This window comes from Telmatherina bonti (genome assembly GCF_933228915.1).
Source record: "Telmatherina bonti genome assembly, chromosome: 3".
Taxonomy (NCBI): domain Eukaryota; kingdom Metazoa; phylum Chordata; class Actinopteri; order Atheriniformes; family Telmatherinidae; genus Telmatherina; species Telmatherina bonti.
In genome coordinates, this window is record NC_136621.1 from 3,551,645 (window position 1) to 3,577,011 (window position 25,367).

At 45.4% G+C, this 25,367-nt stretch overlaps 1 protein-coding gene across 1 annotated transcript in view; it reads right to left on the minus strand.

Moving 5' to 3' along the window:
* Window positions 1-23,857, minus strand: part of slc2a15b (solute carrier family 2 member 15b) — a gene marked incomplete at both ends in the record, with an annotated part of 28,888 nt that extends 5,031 nt beyond the window's left edge. Inside the window, 9 exons of the mRNA XM_079265027.1 lie at window positions 207-308; window positions 991-1,101; window positions 9,098-9,285; window positions 9,393-9,525; window positions 10,205-10,350; window positions 10,939-11,063; window positions 11,173-11,333; window positions 22,530-22,628; window positions 23,813-23,857. Coding sequence (XP_079121153.1) covers window positions 207-308; window positions 991-1,101; window positions 9,098-9,285; window positions 9,393-9,525; window positions 10,205-10,350; window positions 10,939-11,063; window positions 11,173-11,333; window positions 22,530-22,628; window positions 23,813-23,857 — 1,110 coding nt within the window. The remainder of the gene's footprint in view (window positions 1-206; window positions 309-990; window positions 1,102-9,097; window positions 9,286-9,392; window positions 9,526-10,204; window positions 10,351-10,938; window positions 11,064-11,172; window positions 11,334-22,529; window positions 22,629-23,812) is intronic.
* Between the last annotated feature and the right edge of the window lie 1,510 nt (window positions 23,858-25,367).

Below are 25,367 nucleotides of genomic sequence, written 5' to 3' on the forward strand. Positions count from 1 at the left end.
CAATATTCCTGCTTGTATGATTATTTACAGCTGAAAACAAGTTTAACACAAGTAAATAATGGAAGGTAATTGTAAATGATCCCAACTGGCAGTTCTAATATCTCTGTTTTCAGATGTCTTCAGATGAGTTTTAGGAAGCTAGTCGCACGTTGTACACCCTTCCAAGATTACAACCCATCTGCAAAGGTATGTAGGTAAACATGAACCTGGTGGAGGACAGACACGGTGATTCCTGCACAGCAGAGTCCCATGAAGAGGAAGCCGCCAATGATCAGAGGTCTTCTGCCCACACGCTCAATCGTGAAACACTGAATGATGAAGAAAGAAGAGCGTGACGACAACATCCACCATGCAAACACCTTCTATCATTCACCTCTTCCATCCTCAAACTGCGCACTTAGCTTCTCACATCTTTCATCACTTTGATGAAAACCGGTATCGTCTATAAAACCACGTAAAAGCTGTACTTTTTAATCTGAAGGAAGAACAGATTTTCATGTTTTTTATTCATAAACAATGTCCGACATGCCGACATGCAGTGTCCCAAGCGCCTGTGTGGACGATGGAAACAAACCCTTTCAGTCGTTTAGCTGGTGCGACTGGAAATCATATTCTCTAGAGAAACGAATGTTATGTCAGAATATGTGATAAAACGTGACTGTCCCGTTGTCAGTCACTATGAAGCATCTTAGAAGCACATGACACATCAGACATGATGCAGACCGCGAGTGTCCTCCTCAACGCTGCAAATAAAGTGTTGTTTGCCTTTTTACGTGAAGATTAGACACACAATATTCATCCATCCTTTTTCTATTCCCACACATCCCAGCAGCTGTTTCCACATTTAGACAACATCCATAAAGTTGATTAAATCATGATTTAAAACCCAAAACTAGAAGCTGCATGATATTAAAACAGAGAATAACTCCGACTAAATAAGACAAGTTCAAATAAAATGTAAGAAATGTGTGGAAAGATATGTCTGCTCACCCCCAGCATCCCTGCGATGACCTCAATGGCTCCGGTTCCAACGGTCGTGTACTGAATGTGAGGTTCTGGGATTCCCGCATCCTTAAATATTTCATTTGTGTAGAACCAGATCTGAGATGAACATGGAGATTAAATCTGTTATGATGCTGATGGAGATGTACTGCAAACACACAGGATGTCATGTTTTCCAAAGGAGATTTGGTGCTTCCACATGATTCATCATCGTAATCACTGTCAGCAGGCTGACCATCACTCATGCACTTGAGATCCAGCGTTTCATCAGCATGGACTGCTGACAAGTGCTCCCCTTGAAATTAATTTGTGTATTCTCATTAATCACACTTTGCTGATGCAACATCCATCATTGATGAGGTGCAGATGGAAGCATGATGGGAGCAGTTCAGTGCTGTCGCCTTGATTTAGTAACCAAACAGGTTGCATTTCATCAACATGAAGCATGCAAACCCGCCTGACTCAAAGCAAAGACTCCACATTAACACAAAACCGTTTGTGCTGCTGGAGCGTCTCTGGAAAGTTCCACACGTCTCATTTGTCTGGAAAAAAGACGCTGTTTACAAATTCTTCCTCGTTTAACGGAAAACTTCCATAAAACAGGAATTATTTTCAGCAGTACATTAATGAAAAGATCTAATTTCAGTCTGAGAGAGAAAGTCAGACTGTCGGCCTCCTGTAACGCTGCGGTGACAACGCTGCCTCAACAGCCTTCCCCGGAGGAAGTCCTCTCAGTGTCCTCTCAGAGGACTGTTTCTGTTGCTTTTGTAACTTTAGTCTTTTTCACTTCATGAGAAACTGGATATGAGACCCAGCATTGTTTAAAAAGAGACTGGAGCCCAGCATCGGTGCACCTCTTTCACATTTTCATCTTCTTTCTCCTCCATGTTGCACACTGTGGGGCGAACGCGTTTCTTCTACGTGCTTGGAAGGAAATCCTGGAGCTGTCAAGCAGCTTTCCACTCGGTTATTCCTGAGTCAGGCCTTTCTTAGAACTAACAGATGCAGACTGTGCAGAAATGTGCAACATCCTGGAAAGCTGCCAACGATGTCGTACAGTATTTCTAATCCTTTAACGATCACATGAACAAAAAGACCAGAGAAAAATGTTGCTCTGTGTGTTTCTGTTTGTTTGGGACAAGAATAAAAAGAATTAAAGCCGCAAGCGGCATCCATCGGGTCCTCGCCTCATGCCGAAACCTCCACCCGAACTCGCCACAAAGCTTCCGGGTGGATGTGAAGTAAAAGGCACGAATCCAAAACTAGTTTGTTCAAAAACAATGAACATACAGTGCTAAATGGGCGTAAACGCCAAGATGGCGGACACTCCGTTGCCATGGTAACAGGTGCTTAATATAGTTTTTTGCTTGTGTAGGGCTGATACACATGTGTGCCGAATTTCGTAGCCCTAGCTCAAAGTAGACGATCGGGCCCCTAGGGGCCCCCCCAAAAATGTGCCCCCCCCCCCCCCCCCCCCCCCCCCCACAATACACATTACAATGCGTTAAGAACCTACCAAATATGAATTATTGGAATTCTGTTTCCGATCGGACGTATTTCTGCGAAGATATGAGTGAACCGTGTTTCATGGCAAGAACACTTTTTTCCATGGGTTGCCACGGTAACACGCTTTCTCCTATCAAAAAGATTTGAATAACTCTTGGTCCCCATCTTGTCACGAAGCTCCATGGCGAATGTGGAGCCAATAGCATGAATCGCCTCAGACTAGTTCGTTCAAATGCGATGCGCCCAAATTGACAAAAACGGGCAAAAAAATGGCCGCAAACGCCAAGATGGCGGACAGCCCGTTGCCATGACAACAGGCGTTTCAATGACTTTTTTACTTGTCTTGATGTGATAGACATGTGTCCCGAATTTCGTCGTCCTACGTCAAACTAAAAAATTTTTTCCCCATTCTAGAGGCCATTTTTGGCGTTTCTAGGGGGCGCTGTCGAGGCATTTTTGCATTGGCGTGCATACAAACGCCAAATTATCGAAATTTTCACCGGACATGAGGTGTGTGCCAAGTTTCGCAACTTTTCACGGGGTCTAAGGGGGTCAAAATTGAGTGAGTTGTGCTTAGAAAGAGAACGAGAATAATAAACATTACAATAACAATAGGGCCCTGCCATACTTCGTATGGCTCGGACCCTAATAAATGCTTTTTAGCAAATGGCTGAGATGTTAAAGAGAAGAAGTTAATAAGAATGTAACAACAGCAGAACCGTAGTGTTATAACACACAGACTGGGTTGGTAGAGATGCTCAGACACGTTTATTCCACAGTGTTTAAAGACATTTATCTGTCACTGTAAATTTACCTCAAATGGGAGAGCAGGACCTTAAAGCTGGCAGGTCATGTTGGGCAAGATGTAGATGTGGCGCCCTGTCTTGGCCCCTCCCCCTTCCTTGACTCCTCCCACAACATTGGCCCATCCCCCTTTCTTGACCCCTCCTCTTGTTTTGGCTCCTCCCCTATTCTTGGCTCCTCCCCCTCTAGTTCCTTGCGTGATCCGAGGTTTTTTTTATTCGCAGCTTTTTCCACCAACGATTTTCTCTTTCTCGGCTGTTTAGCAGGAGGAGGCAAATAAACCGAGCCGGGTCGGGAAATCCTTCCTGCATTTTCTCAGCCATGTTTGCCTTCCGAGTTTCTTCTTCACTACTTTGTATTTTCATCCTAACATGCTGTTTATATGCAGGGTGTGGCTATCAGGTATGCACTGCTGGAGGGGGAGGAGGGGAGCCGGGAGAAGAAGCTACGAAATATAAGAAATGAACAACTCCATTTGGGTCGGAACGTTTGGATTGGTCAGTTTTTACAGATTTACAGTAAACTGAGGGTCTAACTATATTTCTTATTGATCATGATTACAGAATGTATAGACTACTATCAGGACGAGGAACCGCTTCACCCAGAGGAATATGTCTCTCAGTAGGAGGACCTATTGGAGCTTTGAAGGGCTAATTTTCACTTTCTGTCTGAAAGAATTTACCACCTGGATCTTCATCTTCTGCCGCTTATCCGGGGTCGGGTCGCGGGGGCAGCAGCCTAAGCAGGGCAGCCCCAACTTCCCTCTCCCCAGCCACATTTGCCAACTCTGCGGGGGGGGATCCCGAGGCGTTCCCAGGCCAGCCGAGAGATATAATCCCTCCAGCATGTCCTGGGTCTTCCCCGGGGTCTCCTCCCAGAGGGACGTGCCTGGAACACCTCACCAGGGAGGTCCAGGAGGCATCCTGACCAGATGCCCGAGCCACCTCAACTGGTTCCTCTCGATGCGAAGGAGCAGCGGCTCTACTCTGATCTCCTCCCGGATGACCGAGCTCCTCACCCTATCTCTAAGGGAGAGCCCGGCCACCCTGCGGAGGAAACTCATTTCAGCCGCCTGTATACGAGATCTGGTTCTTTCGGTCACGACCCACAGCTCATGACCATAGGTGAGGGTAGGAACGTAGATCGACTGGTAAATCGAGAGCTTCGCCTTCTGGCTCAGCTCCTTCTTCACCACGACAGACCGGCGCAGAGTCCGCATTACTGCTGACGCCGCACCGATCCGTCTGTCGATCTCGTGCTCCATCCTTCCCTCACTCGTGAACAAGACCCCGAGATATTTAAACTCCTCCACTTGAGGCAGGACCTCACTCCCGACCCGGAGAGGGCAATCCACCCTATTCCGGCTGAGGACCATGGTCTCAGATTTGGAGGCGCTGATTCTCATCCCAACTGCTTCACACTCGGCCGCAAATCGCTCAAGTGAGAGCTGGAGATCACGACCAGATGAAGCCAACAGGACCACGTCATCCGCCAAAAAGCAGGGACCCAATCCTGAGGCCACCAAGCCGGATCCCCTCAACACCTCGACTGCACCTAGAAATTCTGTCCATATAAGTTATGAACAGAATCGGTGACAAAGGGCAGCCTTGGCGGAGTCCAACCCTCACTGGAAATGAATCCGACTTACTACCGGCAATGCGGACCAAGCTCTGACACCTGTCGTACAGGGACCGGACAGCTCGCAGAAGGGGGTCCGGTACCCCATACTCCCGGAGTACCCCCAACAAGAGCCCCTGAGGGACACGGTCGAATGCCTTCTCCAGGTCCACAAAACACATGTCGACTGGATGGGCAAACTCCCATGCCCCCTCCAGGACCCCAAAGAGGGTATAGAGCTGGTCCACTGTTCCGCAACCAGGACGAAAACCACACTGCTCCTCCTCAATCCAAGATTCGACTATCTGATGAACCCTCCTCTCCAGGACCCCTGAATAGACCTTACCAGGGAGGCTGAGGAGTGTGATTCCCCTGTAATTGGAACACACCCTCCGGTCCCCCTTCTTAAAAAGGGGGACCACCACCCCAGTCTGCCAATCCAGCGGTACTGCCCCCGATGTCCACGCAATGCTGCAGAGGCGTGTCAGCCAGGACAGCCCCACAGGATCCAGAGCCTTAAGGAACTCCGGGCGGATCTCATCCACCCCCGGGGCCTTGCTGCCAAGGAGCTTTTTGACCACCTCAGCGACTTCAGCCCCAGAGATAGGAGACCCCTGAGTCCACCAGCTCTGCTTCCTCATCGGAAGACGTGTTGGTAGGATTGAGGAGGTCTTCAAAGTATTCCTTCCACCGACCCACAACGTCCCAAGCTGAAGTCAGCAACTCCCCACCTCCACTGTACACAGTATTGATGGAGCACTGCTTCCCCCTCCTGAGCCGCCGGATGCTGGACCAGAATCTCCTCGAAGCCGTCTGGAAGTCTTTCTCCATGGCCTCGCCGAACTCCTCCCATGCCCGAGTTTTTGCCTCGGCAACAGTCGAAGCCGCATGCCGCTTAGCTCGCCAGTACCCATCAGCTGCCTCCAGAGTCCCACAGGCCAAGAAGGCCCAATAGGACTCCTTCTTCAGCTTGACGGCATCCCTCACTGCTGGTGTCCACCAAGGAGTTACTAAGAAATAGATAAGTGCCTCCACTGGGTAACTACTGTATGGATGATGATGTTTTAGCCCTTTAGCACGTTTTATTTGTTAACCAACCCTGTTGGAAGACACATTTCAGTCATTTAAAAGATGTCTGTTCAAGAAGAGTGAAGCTACTGGCATGCATCAAGCAAAGAAAATAGGTAAGATGATGAAACTATTAAAACGGGATTAAAACGGCTCAAAGCATCATTAAAAACTGGAAGGATGGTGGGGAAGGATCGTCTTTCTGGAAGAAATGTGGTCAGAAAAGCATCCTGAATGATGGTGAACATCTGCTGCAACCAGATGGAAGAAAAACAGCAGTAGAACTCAGAAGCATGTTTCATTAGGAACGAATGTTTGATGTTGAATTTTTTAAACAAATATCTGTTGTCCAGCTCTTCATTTCTGATTCTGATATAAACTGACACCAATATGTTTGGAGCATATTGTGCCAAACAGACAGAAATATATTGAAAACTATACGTGACATCTTTTATATGTTGTCATTTTGATTTAGACTACATGTAGCTGAAAGCTTCATGTAAATCTGTGCACGTTGTGTCATTAAAAACATAAAAACTGATACCAGTAATTTCCGATACTGCATTTTAATTTCAATATAGCCTGAAATATTGATATCTCTAGTGAGAATATTTCCAAATGAACAATGTGAAGGAGCTCAGGGGACTGAGCAGAGAGGAGAACCGGAGCACTGGAGAACCGGAGAACCGGAGAACCAGGGATAAGACCAGACTCTGGAGGATTCATATTTCAACACATATGACCTGACCTTGCACATAAACCACTACCATCATTTATATATGTCGGGCTGAGAGTAGGTAGGGATTGAGGGAAAAGGCGGTTTTCCTTCTCTAGTTGGCTGCAGCCTGGTGACAAAGCGTCCGTTTAGTTACCGATGCACTGCATGGAGCTGGAAACCTGAAGAATATTTAAAACTGTTCTGGAAACATGAACTCAGACACAAACATCCGGTAATTCATTGTATAGTTTAAGATGTTTCTTTATCTAACTAATGCTTCACCAAGAAAACTGATTTTTTATTCATAATGGACAAATTGCAGATATTTAGTCAAAAGCTCAGTTTGCAGCATGGAAACAGGAGAAAACAGTGACATGCAGAGGTTTTTATGGCATTCATGAGCAGATGGAACCTGTAACGTTTTGGAGACAATCCAAACATACACACTACTCACAAAAAGGGATATTTGGCTTTCAGGTGAAATTTATGGAAAATGCAATATGTTCATGCTACAGTGATATAATATCATAAAAGTAAGACATTTAAGTAGAAGGATGCACTACTGATTTCCTCATCTCAAAAAATTCATTCAACACAAAAGGTAACAACAACGGTAGTTACACCACAACAAAAAATGTGAACGTCTCAATATCTGGTCATGTGCCCTTGAGCATCAATTACAGCTTGACAACGACATCTCATGCTGTTCACAAGGCAACTTATTGCCTGCTGAGGCATGGCATCCCACTCTTCTTGAAGGCCAGCCCTCAGGTCATTGAGGTTCTGGGGTGCAGGGTCTCGAGCCTCTACACGACGGCTCAGCTGATCCCACAGGTTTTCAATGGGATTCAGGTCTGGAGAGAGTGCAGGCCGTTCCATTTGAGGTACACCAGTCTCCAACAGCCGTTCCCTGATGATGCGGCCTCGATGAGCAGGAGCATTGTCGTCCATGAAGATGAAATGAGGCCTGTGCTGTTCATGTAGGGGCACAATCACTGGATTAATGATGTTATTCAGGTAGTATGGGCTTGTCACTGTACCATTCACAAAGTGTAGGGCAGTTCTGTACCAAGTGGACACCCCTGCCCACACTGTAACACCGCCACCACCAAAAGCTGGCCTGGTGACAACAGTGTCTGATGCATAGCGCTCTCCCTGACGTCTCCAACATCGTTGCCGGCCATCATTTCTGCTCAGTGTGAATCGACTTTCATCAGAGAACAGCACTGAGGCCCACTGGGTCCTCGTCCAGCGTAAATGCTCCCTGGCCCATGCAAGACGATGATGCCTGTGCCTGGTGGTGTGGTCAGGTACCCGTGCAGGTCGTCTAGCACGCAGACCACGCTGATGGAAACGGTTTGGAATGGTCTGACGTGACACTTGGGTGCCTCTCACCTCTCTTAAACGTGCCTGGAGTTGAGTGGCATTCATCATCCGGTTTCTCAGGGCAGTGTTCACAATGTAGCGCTCATCAGCACGGGATGTGGCCAAAGGACGTCCACTTCTAGGCCTTTCTGTGACTCTTCCAGTCTCTCCATATCTCTGTTGCAACCTGCTGATGACACTCTGTGACACTCCAAGCTCAGTGGCCACTTCTGTCTGAGAACGTCCTGTTTGAAGCATCGCAATGGCAAGGGACTGTTGTTCCATTGTTAGGTGTCGTCTTGGTCTCATGATGTCAAAATGTGAACAGCATGATGAGGACAACTGTTTAAACACCAGCTCTAATTGAACCAGGACATTTATTGGTCAATTCAAGGATCACACACCTGCCGTGATTTTTGCCGTTAAGCTCCTTGTTAGAGAACAGCAACTTGTGCAAAATTTATTGAAACATTTAACAGTTGGACATGTGCATTTAAAAGCTTAGAGAAGATCACATTAAGTTCACCTGTACAGGTTTGAATGCATTTTAGGCTTGTAGAGAAATTTCACCCAAAAGCTGAATATCCCTAACTTTTTGTGAATAGTGTACATGTATAGAGAGAGTCTGAAGCCTTCATGTGATCCTGCCTGGAACGGCTGGGACCAAGAACCCCGCAGGATGTATTCCTGCTGGGAAATGATGCAAGCATATGAGCCAACGCTTCCATCCACGTAAAGCAATGAGTAGAAGGATGTGCCGACTTTATGCTCAGGTGGATGAACCTTGTTAGCATAGGCTAGGCTACACTAAGAAAGCCAAGCAGGAGATAATGGAGCATGGTGGTGCTGCCCTCAGCTTAGTCATTTAGGGGTGGATTGTATGTGAGTCTGTGATCAGATGGGGGGAGCACAGCATGGCGCTGCAGCTATGTGACGTCTCACTATTCTATTAAGCACACAGTTGTTGCACATTCAAAATGAAAAAGCCAACAGAGCCACAAGACCATTCCCTCTTACCGCATCGATGCCAGACAGCTGCATGCCGATGTTGACCACGATGATAGTAACGACCTGCCAGCGGACACAGCGGTCCTTGAGTAAACGTCGGACCGACAGGGTCTGGATGGAGGACAGAGAACGCTGCTCCTCCTGCATCTCCTCAACCTCAGCCTGGATGTTTCCCTTTTTACGAAAACATTTCAGTGCTGAAGAACAGAGAGGCATGTGCTGACATTAACACAGTCAGTCGTGACCTTTCAGAACACTCAGAGAGTAAAACATCTGCAGTTTCAGGCAAACAGAAGAAGTAAACCTGCTATCGTTGCGTGTACATTTCCCTTCTCTATCAGCAGGTACCGTGGACTCTCTGGAAACCATGGCAACAGCATCAGCTGGATCAGCGTGGGAAAGACAATGAGGGACAAGAGCAGAGGCCAATACTCTTCCTGTGTGAAAAACACATACAAAGGAAGAAGTAAACCATCTGCGAAGAGGAAAAGAACTTTATTTTGGTTTGGTTCATATGTTGGAGTGGATTCATTTATTCATTCATTTTCTAAACCGCTTTTTCCAATTCAGGGTCGCGGGGAAGCTGGAGCCTATCCCAGCTGGCTTTGGGCGAAAGGCAGGGTACACCCTGGGCAGCTCGCCAGTCCATCGCAGGGCTGTTGGAGTAGATGTTTTGTTTTTGCTCATATCATATGTGAACAGATGAAAAGATCATATTCCGATCGAAATATACGAGAGTCAGAAGGAAGCGAGAGACAAGCCATGTGAAGGCTGATAAAGCAGCATGTTTACATGCTTCATAAAGCAACTTACCAGAGTCACATGTGACAGTAAGAACTTCTGCTGCAGTACTGAGAGGGAATCTGAAGTCTGTTTCACAGTTTCATGTCTTTGTTTTCTGGCATAATTAGATTTATTTGAGGCCCAATGGCGAACCAGACACTTTAGTGCTTGAAATGATCAGTTTGCAGAAAAATCAGGTGTGAAAAAGTAAAAATCCTGGATTCTAGTTACCCAAAGACATGAATCTAAACTACGGTACTTTAGATATTACTTGAAAGATTCATGAAGGAGGATTAAATGTGGCCAACAGTCTGCATGCGAGTAGCTGCACACCTTTCCCAGGAGTTCGGAGAGCCCCAGGACCTGAGCAATGAAGACGCCCAGACAAATATGGATGCTGGGAACGAGGCCCAAGAAGCCTCGCACGTTCTTTGGGGCGATCTCACCGAGGTACATGGGCACCACACTGAGAGAAATCCCTGAAAAAACAAAGAGCACATTTACTGCAAGCTACTGCCTTCATCCCAGACTCCCTTTTCTTCATTCAATTAAAATAAAAGTCTACTTTTGGCATCAGTCTGATGTTCACAAGGTTCCTTCCACTTCCTGATGCCTTTAAAAAGCTACTGAAGACATATTTGTTGGGTCCAGCATGGTAGTTCTATGTAGACTCAGTGAGTCTGCTGTTCTATTGCTGGGTTTTCTATACCTCGTATGTTTTATTGTTGTGAAGCACTTTGTGACCTTGTGTCTGTGAAAAGAGCTGTACAAATGAAGTTTACTTTGTTTTAAAGTAAAGAACAACTTGAAATGTTGCTCATAAAGATAAAATTCAAACACGGAACTTGACTGACAGAACAAATAAAGAGATAAAGGAAAAAAATCAGCTGATTTCAGTTAAAAACATAAAAGAGTCAAATATGGAGCGAGTGGCTGGATCCCTGCATGCACCTTGAGGGTCCGGCGGCGCGCTGGACTTCCTGTTCTCTCCCGTGACTTTGTTCGGTGTAAGAGTGAGGTTTAGCTACCTGTCGATAAGGTAGACATGAGGAACCTGTCAGGATTACCTGAGTGGACTCCTGTGATGAAACGTCCAGCAATGACCATCGCAGGATTCCTGCACCATCTGCTGAAGCCCATCAAGGATCCTCCAATGAACACCAGCGTGGAGGATCGCACCAGCGTCCCTTTCCTGTTCGGACACAGCGACTCCCATTATGCCAGCTGTCTCATACATAAACATACATACAGATAGATCAGCAAACGTGGTACATGCTGACAGACCACCCAGACACACTAACCTTCCGTATTTGGTGACAAGTCGGCCCACCAGTAGTGCCCCAGTCATCCCACCGATGGCAAAGATGGACACAGTGAGGGAGTATAAGACGGTGAGGAGATGCTCATCCGGAGCCTGGTCATGACGCTCGAGCAACGTCTCATTGTAGAAGGCTTTGATATACTGATGGGAAGGACAAAGCATCACTCTAAAACTATCCAACAGGTACGAGACAGGCTGAAAGTTCATCCCCCACCTGAGACAAAACCCACCCCACCTTCTAACCAAGTCTTACTGAAATCCAGCTGACATCTTACTGCCAGTCAACAGATCAATTTCACCAGCAAAGTTGCCACACATTACTAACGTTGCTCCATGTTGTTACTGTGAAGGAGGATTATGTACATACATAAATTCTGAAATGAAAGCTTGATGTTTTATGTTACTATTATGGGACCAAATATATATTACTCTTATTTACTTTTGTATTACTTAAGATGGAGAAGAAATGCTTATGAGGCCAGACCTCTGCTCTCTCTCTCTCTCTCTCTCTCTCTCTCTCTCTCTCTCTCTCTCTCTCTCTCTCTCTCTCTCTCTCTCACAGAAAGATTCCCATGTCTGTCTAAACTTTCTCTGCAGCAACTGAATGTGGAAGAATACTGAGCATTGTGTCACACAAGACTCAATGAGAATAACAGTAGAAAAGATAACGCTAAGACCTTGAAAGATAACAGGAGGAAGGATGCAATTGACTATTGAATACAGGATTCAGTGTTGTAGGGGAAAGGAATACAATTCCATATATGGTCATGCTGTGTGTGTATGTAGAGAACTTTTTGTGGGAACATTTATTCAACTGTATGTATCGCTCCACCCATAATGATTTAATAAAAACAGCTTGTGTGAAAAGAGGGCGGATTCTTCTGCGGCAGACTGCGGTGCTGGCGGCTGGGCAAGGAATCCCCTTTGCAAAGGTGAAACTGATATGGACTCCGACTTTTATTGCAACTGATTTACCTCGCATTTCATCCAGCAAATCCTGAACTTGGGAGAAGGCTGTGAGGATTTCACAGCACTTCAACACTACATATTGCTACAACTTGCTACACATTGCTACACATTGTTACAAGTTGTTACACGTTGCTACATGTTGCTACATGTTGCTACATATTGATACATGATGCTACACATTGCTACAAGTTGCTACATGTTGCTAAAAGTTGCTACACATTACAAGTTGCTAGATGTTGCTACACATTGCTTCACGTTGCTACATGTTGCTACACATTGCTTCACGTTGCTACATGTTGATATACATTGCTACATGTTGCTATACGTTGCTAAATGTTGCTCCACATTGCTACATGTTGCCACACATTGCTACACGTTCCTATACGTTGCTACATGTTGCTCCACATTGCTCCATGTTGCTATACATTGCTACATGCTGCTTCATGTTGTTACGCGTCGCTCTACATTGCTACATGTTGCTATACATTGCTACATGTTGCTTCATGTTGCTAGATGTTGCTTCATGTTGCTCTGCGTTGCTTCGCCTTGCTACGCGTGGCTCCACGTTGCTCCACATTTCTACATGATGCTATACGTTGCTGCATGCTGCTTCATGTTGCTACATGTTGCTTCATGTTGCTTCATTTTGCTCTGTGTTGCTTCGCGTTGCTCTAGATTGCTAAATGTTGCTATACGTTGCTACATGTTGCTCCACATTGCTACATGTTGCTACACGTTGCTTCATGTTGTTACGCGTCGCTCTACATTGCTACATGTTGCTACACATTGCTACATGTTGCTACATGTTGTTTCATGTTGCTTCATGTTGTTTTATGTTGTTCATGCACTGCGTTTCTTCGCCTTGCTACGCGTGGCTCCACGTTGCTCCACGTTGCTAAATGTTGCTCCACATTGCTACATGTTGCCACACATTGCTACATGTTGCTATACGTTGCTACATGTTGCTCCACATTGCTACATGTTGCTATACATTGCTACATGTTGCTTCATGTTGCTAGATGTTGCTTCATGTTGCTCTGCGTTGCTTCGCCTTGCTACGCGTGGCTCCACGTTGCTCCACATGTCTACATGATGCTATACGTTGCTGCATGCTACTTCATGTTGCTACATGTTGCTTCATGTTGCTCTGCATTGCTACGCGTTGCTCCACATTGCTACATGTTGCTACATGTTGTTTCATGTAGATACACGTTGCAACATGTTGCTCCACGTTGCTACACTTTGCTCCACGTTGCTACATGTTGCTATACGTTGCTACATGTTGCTTCATGTTGCTACATGTTGTTTCATGTTGCTTGATGTTGTTCTGCATTTCTTCGCCTTGCTACGCATTGCTCCACATTGCTACATGTTGCTACATGTTGTTTCATGTAGATACACTTTGCAACATGTTGCTCCACGTTGCTACACGTTGCTACACGTTACTCCATGTTGCTACATATTACTACAATTTGCTAAACATTGCTACACATTGTTACACGTTGCTACACGTTGCTACATTTTGCTACACGTTGCTTCACATTGCTACATGTTGCTATACGTTGCTAAATGTTGCTCCACATTGCTACATGTTGCCACACATTGCTACATGTTCCTATACGTTGCTACATGTTGCTCCACATTGCTACATGTTGCTATACATTGCTACATGTTGCTTCATGTTGTTACGCGTCGCTCTACATTGCTACATGTTGCTATACATTGCTACATGTTGCTTCATGTTGCTAGATGTTGCTTCATGTTGCTCTGCGTTGCTTCACCTTGCTACGTGTGGCTCCACGTTGCTCCACATTTCTACATGATGCTATACGTTGCTGCATGCTGCTTCATGTTGCTACATTTTGCTCTGTGTTGCTTCGCGTTGCTCTAGATTGCTAAATGTTGCTACACATTGCTTCATGTTGCTACGCATTGCTCCACATTGCTACATGTTGCTCCACGTTCCTATGTGTTGCTATACGTTGCTACATGTTGCTTCATGTTGCTACATGTTGCTTCATGTTGCTCCGCGTTGCTTAGCATTGATACACATTGATTCACGTTGCTCCGCATTGCTCCGCATTGCTACATGTTGCTACGTGTTGCCATGTGTTGCTCCACATTGCTACATGTTGCTACACATTGCTTCACGTTGCTACATGTTGATATACGTTACTACATGTTGCTTCATGTTGCTTCATGTTGCTCCGCATTGCTTTGCGTTACTACACGTTGCTACACGTTACTCCATGTTGCTATATATTACTACAAGTTGCTCCACATTGCTACATGTTGCTACACGTTGCTACATGTTGCTCTACGTTGCTACATGTTGCTCCACATTGCTACATGTTGCTTCATGTTTCTACGCGTTCATGTTGCTACATATTACTACAAGTTGCTAAGTATTGCTACACATTGTTACAAGTTGCTACATGTTGCTACACGTTGCTTCACATTGCTACATGTCGCTATACGTTGCTACATGTTGCTTCATGTTGCTACATGTTGTTTCATGTTGCTTCATGTTGCTCTGCGTTGCTTTGCATTGCTCCACGTTGCTACATGTTGCTCCACATTTCTACATGATGCTATACGTTGCTGCCTGCTGCTTCATGTTGCTACATGTTGCTTCATGTTGCTCCACGTTGCTCCACATTGCTACATGTTGCTACATGTTGTTTCATGTAGATACACGTTGCAACATGTTGCTCCACGTTGCTACATGTTGTTATACGTTGCTACATGTGGCTTCATGTTGCTACATGTTGCTTCATGTTGCTTCATGTTGCTCTGCGTTGCTCTAGATTGCTACATGTTGCTACGCGTTGCTTCATGTTCCTACACGTTGCTCCACATTGCTACATGTTGCTATACGTTGCTACATGTTGCTCCACATTGCTACATGTTGCTACACATTGCTACATGTTGCTACACATTGCTACATGTTGCTACATGTTGTTTCATTTGCTTCATGTTGTTTTATGTTGTTCATGCACTGCGTTTCTTCGCCTTGCTACGCGTGGCTCCACGTTGTTCCACGTTGCTAAATGTTGCTCCACATTGCTACATGTTGCCACACATTGCTACATGTTGCTATACGTTGCTACATGTTGGTCCACATTGCTACATGTTGCTATACATTGCTACATGTTGCTTCATGTTGCTAGATGTTGCTTCATGTTGCTCTGCGTTGCTTCGCCTTGCTACGCGTGGCTCCACGTGGCTCCACATTTCTACATGATGCTATACGTTGCTGCATGCTGCTTCATGTTGCTACATGTTGCTTCATGTTGCTTCATTTTGCTCTGTGTTGCTTCGCGTTGCTCTAGATTTCTAAATGTTTCTACACATTGCTTCATGTTGCTACGCGTTGCTCCACATTGCTACATGTTGCTCCACGTTGCTATGTGTTGCTATACGTTGCTACATGTTGCTTCATGTTGCTACATGTTGCTTCATGTTGCTCCGCGTTGCTTAGCATTGATACACATTGATTCACGTTGCTACGTGTTGCTACGTGTTGCCATGTGTTGCTCCACATTGCTACATGTTGCTACACATTGCTTCACGTTGCTACATGTTGATATACGTTGCTACATGTTGCTTCATGTTGCTCCGCGTTGCTTTGCGTTGCTCCACGTTGCTTCACGTTGCAACATGTTGCTACACATTGCTACATGTTGCTTGATGTTGCTTCATGTTGCTCCGCATTGCATTGCGTTGCTACACGTTGCTACACATTACTCCATGTTGCTATATATTACTACAAGTTGCTAAACATTGCTACACATTGTTACAAGTTGCTACATGTTGCTACACGTTGCTTCACATTGCTACATGTTGCTATACGTTGCTACATGTTGCTCCACATTGCTACATGTTGCTACACGTTGCTTCATGTTTCTACGCGTTCATGTTGCTACATATTACTACAAGTTGCTAAACATTGCTACACATTGTTACAAGTTGCTACATGTTGCTATACGTTGCTACATGTTGCTTCATGTTGCTACATGTTGTTTCATGTTGCTTCATGTTGCTCTGCGTTTCTTCGCCTTGCTACGCGTGGCTCCACGTTGCTACATGTTGCTCCACATTTCTACATGATGCTATATGTTGCTGCCTGCTGCTTCATGTTGCTACATGTTGCTTCATGTTGCTCCGCGTTGCTCCACATTGCTACATGTTGCTACATGTTGTTTCATGTAGATACACGTTGCAACATGTTGCTCCACGTTGCTACATGTTGCTATACGTTGCTACATGTTGCTTCATGTTGCTACATGTTGCTTCATGTTGCTTCATGTTGCTCTGCATTGCTCTAGATTGCTACATGTTGCTACGCGTTGCTTCATGTTGCTACACGTTGCTCCACATTGCTACATGTTGCTATACGTTGCTACATGTTGCTCCACATTGCTACATGTTGCTACACGTTGCTTCATGTTGTTACGCGTCGCTCTACATTGCTACATGTTGCTACACATTGCTACATGTTGCTACATGTTGTTTCATGTTGCTTCATGTTGTTTTATGTTGTTCATGCACTGCGTTTCTTCGCCTTGCTACGCGTGGCTCCACGTTGCTCCACGTTGCTAAATGTTGCTCCACATTGCTACATGTTGCCACACATTGCTACATGTTGCTATACGTTGCTACATGTTGCTCCACATTGCTACATGTTGCTATACATTGCTACACGTTGCTTCATGTTGCTTCATGTTGCTCTGCGTTGCTTCGCCTTGCTACGCGTGGCTCCACGTTGCTCCACATGTCTACATGATGCTATACGTTGCTGCATGCTGCTTCATGTTGCTACATGTTGCTTCATTTTGCTCTGCATTGCTACGCGTTGCTCCACATTGCTACATGTTGCTACATGTTGTTTCATGTAGATACACGTTGCAACATGTTGCTCCACGTTGCTACACTTTGCTCCACGTTGCTACATGTTGCTATACGTTGCTACATGTTGCTTCATGTTGCTACATGTTGTTTCATGTTGCTTGATGTTGTTCTGCGTTTCTTCGCCTTGCTACGCGTTGCTCCACATTGCTACATGTTGCTACATGTTGTTTCATGTAGATACACTTTGCAACATGTTGCTCCACGTTGCTACACGTTGCTCCACGTTGCTACATGTTGCTATACGTTGCTACATGTTGCTTCATGTTGCTACATGTTGCATCATGTTGCTTCATGTTGCTCTGCGTTGCTTCGCATTGCTCCACATTGCTACATGTTGCTACACGTTGCTACATGTTGCTCCACGTTGCTCCACGTTGCTCCACGTTGCTACGTGTTGCTATACGTTGCTACATGTTGCTTCATGTTGCTACATGCTGCTTCATGTTGCTCCGCGTTGCTTCGCATTGCTGCACATTGCTCCACGTTGCTACGTGTTGCCATGTGTTTCTCCACATTGTTACATGTTGCTACACGTTGCTTCATGTTGCTACATGTTGCTTCATGTTGCGCCGCGTTGCTTCGCATTGCTACGCATTGCTCCACGTTGCTACATGTTGCTCCACGTTGCTTCGCGTTTCTCCACATTGCTACATGTTGCTACACATTGCTTCATGTTGCTACGTGTTGCTCCACATTGCTACATGTTGCTACACGTTGTTTCATGTTGCTCCACGTTGCTACATGTTGCTATACGTTGCTACATGTTGCTATACGTCACTTCACGTTGCTCCACGTTGCAACATATTGCTCCGCGCTGCTCCACGTTGCTTCACGTTGCTACGCGTTGCCACCTGTTGCTCCACATTGCTACATGTTGCTACACGTTGCTTCATGTTGCTTCATGTTGCTACATGTTGCTTCATGTTGCTTCATGTTGCTCCGCGTTGCTTCGCATTGCGACGCGTTGCTCCATGTTGCTACATGTTGCTCCACGTTACTCCGCGTTGCTCCATGTTGCTCCACGTTGCTATGTGTTGCTCCACGTTGTTCCACTTTGCTACATGTTGCTCCGCGTTGCTCCACGTTGCTCCGCGTTGCTACGTGTTGCTCCACATTGCTTCATGTTGTCTGCTTGGAACATCCCACATTAAACAGCAGCAGAAAAAGCCGGTCGCCATGAATTGAACCAAATGAAGGCAGACGGTTGTGAATAAATACAATGCAATGTGACGAAAACTGGATGTTATGTCCTACAGAATCACACACTTTACATCCATGTTCATCATTCTGAAAGCAGATTCCTGTTCGAAGCAAACGATCCTGAAGCAGAATTAAATTCATCCTAAGCTCTCTCTGGCGATGAGAAAACATCAAACCAGATCTGTTTCTTTGTATGATTATTCAGTGAAGTGAAATCTTCATTTCTGGGACACAAAGGCCATTTGCACCAAAAATACTTTCATAAAAAAGCTTTATGGGGCATACTTTGAGTCGGGATGACCTGGTTTGTTATATCTCAATCTCAAAACCACGATTCCTGTAACATTAGCCACTCTGACCTTTTCTTACAAATGAAATATCAGCCTCTGCAATAGGATCAGAAAACATCAACTTACAACCGAAAGAAACCCAAAAGGTGTTTGAATTAATATTAAAATATTTGCGTTTGAAGTGAAAGTTTATTCTCATGCAGCTATGCTGTGCATTCCAGATTTACACAGGTAACCCATGGACATGCAACCAGCTGGAACTGACTCTTCACACAACTATCTGAGATTTTCCACATTTAACACATTCTCATGTGAGTAACCATGTGAAATTCACAACACAAAACTCACAAAATGCACATGTGATGGTGGGAATTCCACTCCATGACAGCAGCAGGCCACTTTGCTTCGTGCTTCCAGTAACGCCATTACCACAGTGGAACGATGAGGCCGTGGAAGGACGGTGCAGGAACGCCAGGCAACTGCAGGAAAAACTTCGAAATGTTCCGGTTTTCTCTGCTGCTCGTCAGTCCATTCTTTATCTAAAGTAAGTCTGAATATTTCAGCCACAGTTTACAACGTAGAAAATCGCTTCCAGCGTGCTAATTACGTCCTGTTTTCATGGCAGTTGGTGGTTTACTGACATCTTCAACACCCTGCTGACAGAATTTAATGCTAAAACTTTCTTGCTCTCCAACTCACTATTCTGTCACAGCAATGATGTATTTAGGAGCTCAGAGAACACGTCCAGCAGTGCTAAAGTTGCTACGGTCAAACGTTTGACCTCATATTAGCAGTAATTGAAAACGTGCGGCGTGGAGCAGTGGCTCCAGTATGGACTGGGAATGCCACAATCGTCAGAGCCAGCAGCTTCTGTCCATGTAAAGATCATGTGATGTGATAATCATGAAGTGTGCCGGGTTCTGCAGGCACAGCCCAACACTGGGATGGATGAGGGATCCACAGGCTATGAGGTCTGCAGGTTGTGTTTTCTACAGATTACTCTGGCTGTGTTAGTTAGTCTGAAATACTCGGCTGCCCTGCCGGCGTTACATGAGATTATGGAAAAATTCCCACCATGTGTAGTTCCTGGTTAATACTCCCCTGTTCTGCAGTGATCACCTGCTTCTGTGACATTTATAGAATAAGTCACAGACTCAACATACTTCTGTTCCTCATCAGGTTCCTCCTGTGTGTTCCTGCTTTTGGTTCTTTCTAACTACTAAAATAATTTAAGTTAAAGTAACATCTCAAAACTTTCTAAGTTTGCATCTTGTTTTTATGGTGCACTCACATGTATTATGTACATTGCTGGGGCTGTCGTTGCCCCGCAGCGTCCTGAAATAACCACACACTGATACTTGAAGGCCATCACAGTATGGCGGTGTCTTGCTTAACGCACCACATCATACAGCAACAACAGCTGCTGTACGATGACCAGTTTGTACATGGAACATTTCAACATGGCTTCTTCACAAGACAGGAGATAAGAGTCAACATTGGACTGACTTTTACAGGGTGGTGAGATCTCAGAGAAGAGGCAGGATGCAAGACAGATGCTGAATCAGCTGTTGTTACTGGAAATGAAATCAGAAAATCTGCCATACTCCAGCAGTGTTGCTTTAATATTTAATATTTAAGCTCGTCAAGATAGAAAAAGATTTTTAAAACCTGTTTAAGCACGTTATTACTACTACGGAAGCTGAAGAGAGTCATAAATATGAAAACATCAACATGTTGCACAAGTCGGAGTGTCCCGTCAGGTTATGAGGTGCAGAATGTTTCGTTACTGATGATAAGTTACAAATATGTGCTCCATGTATTTTGTACCAAGCTAATGCTAACAGCTAACGTCATGGTGTGGCTAGAGGGAGAACATCAACCCCTCCTTGACAAAATCAACTGAGATAAACGATTGTGAAAGAGTTAATGTGTTCGATAAACTGCTATTTTGTATTGAAGGGCCCGGACTGGAAGTCTGGGCAGTGAAGTGGTTGTTAAAGTGACGGTGCTGAAGAAAAATAAAAGACGGCGGCTGCGGCAGTTCAGCAGTTCGGCAGTTCGGCAGAAACACTTTGTGTTCCTGTTTTGTATAAAAGTTTCGGCGCACGAACAAGACCCTCGGTTAAGTGGTGGCAGCGGTGGGATCCTTACCTACAGGACGCCTCGTGTTAAATATACAGAGTGTGAGTGAAAAACTCTTGGGAAGTTAGGTTTTGCTATCCCCCTGCTAGCTCCTGCACAATTTTTTTCCACAGTTTTTCATTTAGGACGAGTTGGAGATAGCAGCTCTAGAAGAGGCCGTCGTGTGTCTAACCATGGATAGACCGACCTGCTGGACTACAAATCGTGGAGCGAAGAAATACCTTTCACCAGCAATGTGAGGACTAAACTTCCACCACCTTTCACCAAAGAAGAAAAACAAAATAGCATGAACAGGCAAACGAACAAATTAGCATCTTTCAAATTTTCAAATTAGCATTCTTGTCTTGGATATTTTCCTCCCTGTCGTGGGGCAAAGCGTCTGGATGCTCCTCCGTTTCAGTGGAAAACATCAGGCTGAATGGTCCACGGTGGTCTCTGGTTGTTCCTTCTCTGATAACACAGGAATCACAGCTAAAACCTGTAAGGCTAACAAGTTTGTCCTCTTCCAGCTGCCGTATTCAAAGATGGTGATGCAACATGGCCGCCTTCTGCTGGGTGCGCAACATTAAATAAGTCATTCTAAGCTACTTTCATGTGGATGTGACTTCAGTAAAATACATATTTCATGAAGGCGATACTTGATTTTTGCTGATAAAAAGCCAAATTAACAACATGCTGAGCTTTAAAAGGGATGTTTCCTGTTGTTTAAAGGCGACGCAAATAATGCCAAACTGAAAACAGTCCCCACTGTGAACACTGTGTTGCTGACGTGAATGCCAAATATCTGTATCAGGACGGCGTCAGTATGTGGAATTCTGTAACCTGTCATAGTGGAAACAAATTTTACCAAGCTGGAGACTTGTAGATGCAACAGGAAAGATGCAGAACAGCTCATATTCATGTAAAAACTGCTTTTAATGTCTTAGTTTCAGGATTATTCCTTTTCTCAGCTTGAGTTAGATTAGATGATGGTTTCCACGGCAATGCCACGATGCCAGCTGTGCAGGCAGTGTGTAACTTAACTGAGGAGAAAACTACACACTTGGATTTGTCTCATATGAGACATAATGGACCATGAAATATTTACAGTGCAGAATTTCACAGTGTTTCTGAACGTTAGGCTGAGCGAGGCCGGTGGTTTCCCCGCCATAGAGTCACTAACAATTAAGTTAGTTAACTACATTAGCAAAACAGACCAAAAAGAGGTACCAAGCTTCTTACAGAAAGAAACAAAGAAGCAATCTTTCATTTTCCATTCAGGTTCTCATCCAGAGTCCACAAGCAAATGTGCCACGTGTGAAACTTTTTCCATTTTTCTTTTATGTGTCCCACACCCTGCTGAAGGTTGTGGGATGGGAGACCATAAAGCAAGACACAGTGTTTCTTGGTTTTCAACAATTTCACATGATTTATGATGTAATCACATAAAAATGACTTTCCTCACTCCGTACTGAGCTTCCTGCACATGTCCATGGACCTTAGTGGGAAAAACATTCACAGTGAGTCCAGAGAGATCCAAAGTTATGGCTGCTGCATCCTTACTACAGCATGCTCCCAGTCCAGCTGAAGCTCATGTGCCTCAGCGTGGAGCTGCCCGTGTCAAAAGAGGAATGGCTCCATTAAGCCACCGCAGCGCAACTAATTCAACATGGAATCAGCAGAAAAGAGTTCACAAACTAAAGAACATTGATGACACGGGGAAGATGATGCACAGACCCACCTGAGTCTGTACAGCAGCACATGACGGTGCGACTGAGCCTAGCAGTGTCTGCTAGACGACAGTGTGATGTCTGGGAGGCCAAGAGGGATGATGAAAAGCACAAACCTCTGCAGGCGAGTTGACGACGGCCAGATTGTAGCCATAGAGCATGGAGCTGCCGAACGAGGCCAAGAAAGCCACCACTAGCAGCGACTTCGTCAGATGCTGAAGAAGAAAAGTCACAAGTAAGGCAAACTGGAACATTTCCCATAAATCCTTCAGTTCTGTCAAAATGAACGGCTGGAGGAAATATAAAGTCACTACTGTGTACTCAGAATAACCTAATCAGAAGGAATTGTTGCAGAAAAGTCACATTTTTACACTTTTACAGATTAAACACGTGAAAATTTGCAGCCTAACTGGAACATTTAAAGAGTAAATATGATGATATAGGAATTTTTAACCCTCCAGGTGTTGGTCAACCAGAGACCCAGTTAGTGTTGAAGGACACTGTTGGTCAACCAGAGACCCAGTTAGTGTTGAAGGACACTGTTGGTCAACCAGAGACCCAGTTAGTGTTGAAGGACACTGTTGGTCAACCAGAGACCAGTTAGTGTTGAAGGACACTGTTGGTCAACCAGAGACCCAGTTAGTGTTGAAGGACACTGTTGGTCAACCAGAGACCAGTTAGTGTTGAAGGACACTGTTGGTCAACCAGAGACCCAGTTAGTGTTGAAGGACACTGTTGGTCAACCAGAGACCCAGTTAGTGTTGAAGGACACTGTTGGTCAACCAGAGACCCAGTTAGTGTTGAAGGACACTGTTGGTCAACCAGAGACCCAGTTAGTGTTGAAGGACACTGTTGGTCAACCAGAGACCCTAGGGCCAAGAGTCACTCTGACTTCAGAGACAGAGAGCCTGCTCCCTTTCCACAGTGGGAAGTTTACCTTTTGGCAGACATCCTACGGTCTGCACATTAAAAAGTGTTTTTTAAATGTTTATGTCTTCGAATGGAGCACAGGAAGAGCTGGTAGCTACACATGAGCTGGAAACACCCTCAAAGAGTCCAAGCAGACGGCGCGGTCAGCCTGAACAATGACCACACAGTCCCGTGAAGTGATCTGGTTTAGCTGTAATGGCCTGATGGATGGAGTTAGGGTGGTGAAAATAGCCCGGAGCAGACAAAGCTGGCCAGTCAGCTTCGCTTTAAGTTGATTAGACAGTCTGTCAGATGTGAGGCTGTTCATGTTGCATGGAGATGAATTTTCTTCTGCTAAACTTTAGGTCTCATTTAAACTCATTTTAACTGAGAGAGAATGCTAATAGATCACATAAAGCTCTAAAATAAACACAGCCATCATCTTCATCAGTTTGATGAGCTGCCAGGCTGAAGAAAAGCTCAGACTCACCCCGCTGATCTTTGCTTCATTTTCAGGTAAAAGTTCTTCCGCCATGAATAACTAGTCCTCGCTCGTGGAGATGACAAGCAGCTCATCAGCAAACTTCAGGAAAACTCTTCAGTCTGCATCCCATTTGAAGAGTCCGGTCACTGCGACACGGTGGGCGGGGCCATACTCCTCATCCCACCCCACATGGAGGGGGGCTTGTCTTCCTTCTCAGTGTGTTATCCTTGTGTGTGTGTGTGTGTGTGTGTGTGTGTGTGTGTTGGGGGTGGGGGGGATGGGGGGGGTTACTTCCAGCAGGATGGCGGTTTCATGTGGGTTTAACTGGCTTGACAAATGGGTCTGTGTGGATTTGCAGTGGAGGACATGGACTGTGGCAACTGGAAGCTTTTCTGGTTGATTCCTCCTCAGCTTTCAGATGAATGTTCTCGTGCAGCCTGGTGCTCAGACTTGAGACCCCTGCATGTGCACGAGGAGAGGTCTGGACCCATGTTGGTTCTAAAATAATTGAAAGAAATGCTTTTGGGCTGCTTGGATATCCGAGACTGATTAGTCTTGAGAATCCATACTAAAACATGTCTCATGTGACTAAACTACATCAGCACAAACACAGAGGAAAGTCACTGCGCCATCAGGACAGGTTGGAACCATAGACTGTATATAAAGAGATGGGCGGAGCCTCCACAACGTCACCCATAGGTTTCTGAAGAGCTGAATTGAAGCTCGGTGGGCGGTTCCTACCGTTGCCATGTTGGTAGCGTCATGTGCGTTGTCTCGCACGGAAATGACAAATATGGGCAAAGAGGTGGAGCTGAGAGGGTGGCCGTAAGCATCATGGCGGATGATTGACATCGAGCGAACTCCAAGCTTTCTGTAGCTTAAAGCTAACCGAGCTAACCCGGAGATAACAGGAGCTAACCAGCTAACGGAGGTAAGCGGGCTAAAGCTAAGTCATGTTGTTAACCAGCTAAAAACCGCAGTTGTTCTACGTTCTTCTGACTTGAAGCCGGAGATTGGTACCTGTCAATCAAAAGGACATGCCCCTAAATTTGCCGAACTTCGAGATTAAATTACTTTAAAACAGAGAAGTTAGAAAAAAAATTAACTCCCCCCACAGTTGTCAAGAAGGTAAACCTGACCTATTAAACCTAAAATGGATTTTTGAACCAGGCTGTAAACATGTGTATTTCTGCTGTGAAGTTGGTCTTTTTAACATGGGAGTCTATGGGGATTTGCTCTGAACTGCAGCTTTATGCACTTCCACATAGGCTTCACTTTTAACCACCGGAGGTTGCCGCTTGGAACTTCTTCTTCTTCCGCCTGGCATCGCAGCAGCACGCGGCGCTCTGCTCATGATCAAACTTCCGCTCCACCAGCAGGAAGTCCACAAACCTCCTGAAACACCTGAGAAGCAACCATACCTCAGAGGCAAAGGTGGGGAGGAAAGCGGAGGTGTGGCGCGAGACTGACGTCACTCGGGTCCCAGACAGGTACTCTCACACTGAAGAAGGGAGCTGTTGCGTACACACATGTAAAAACATGAAACTGATGACGTCAAAAC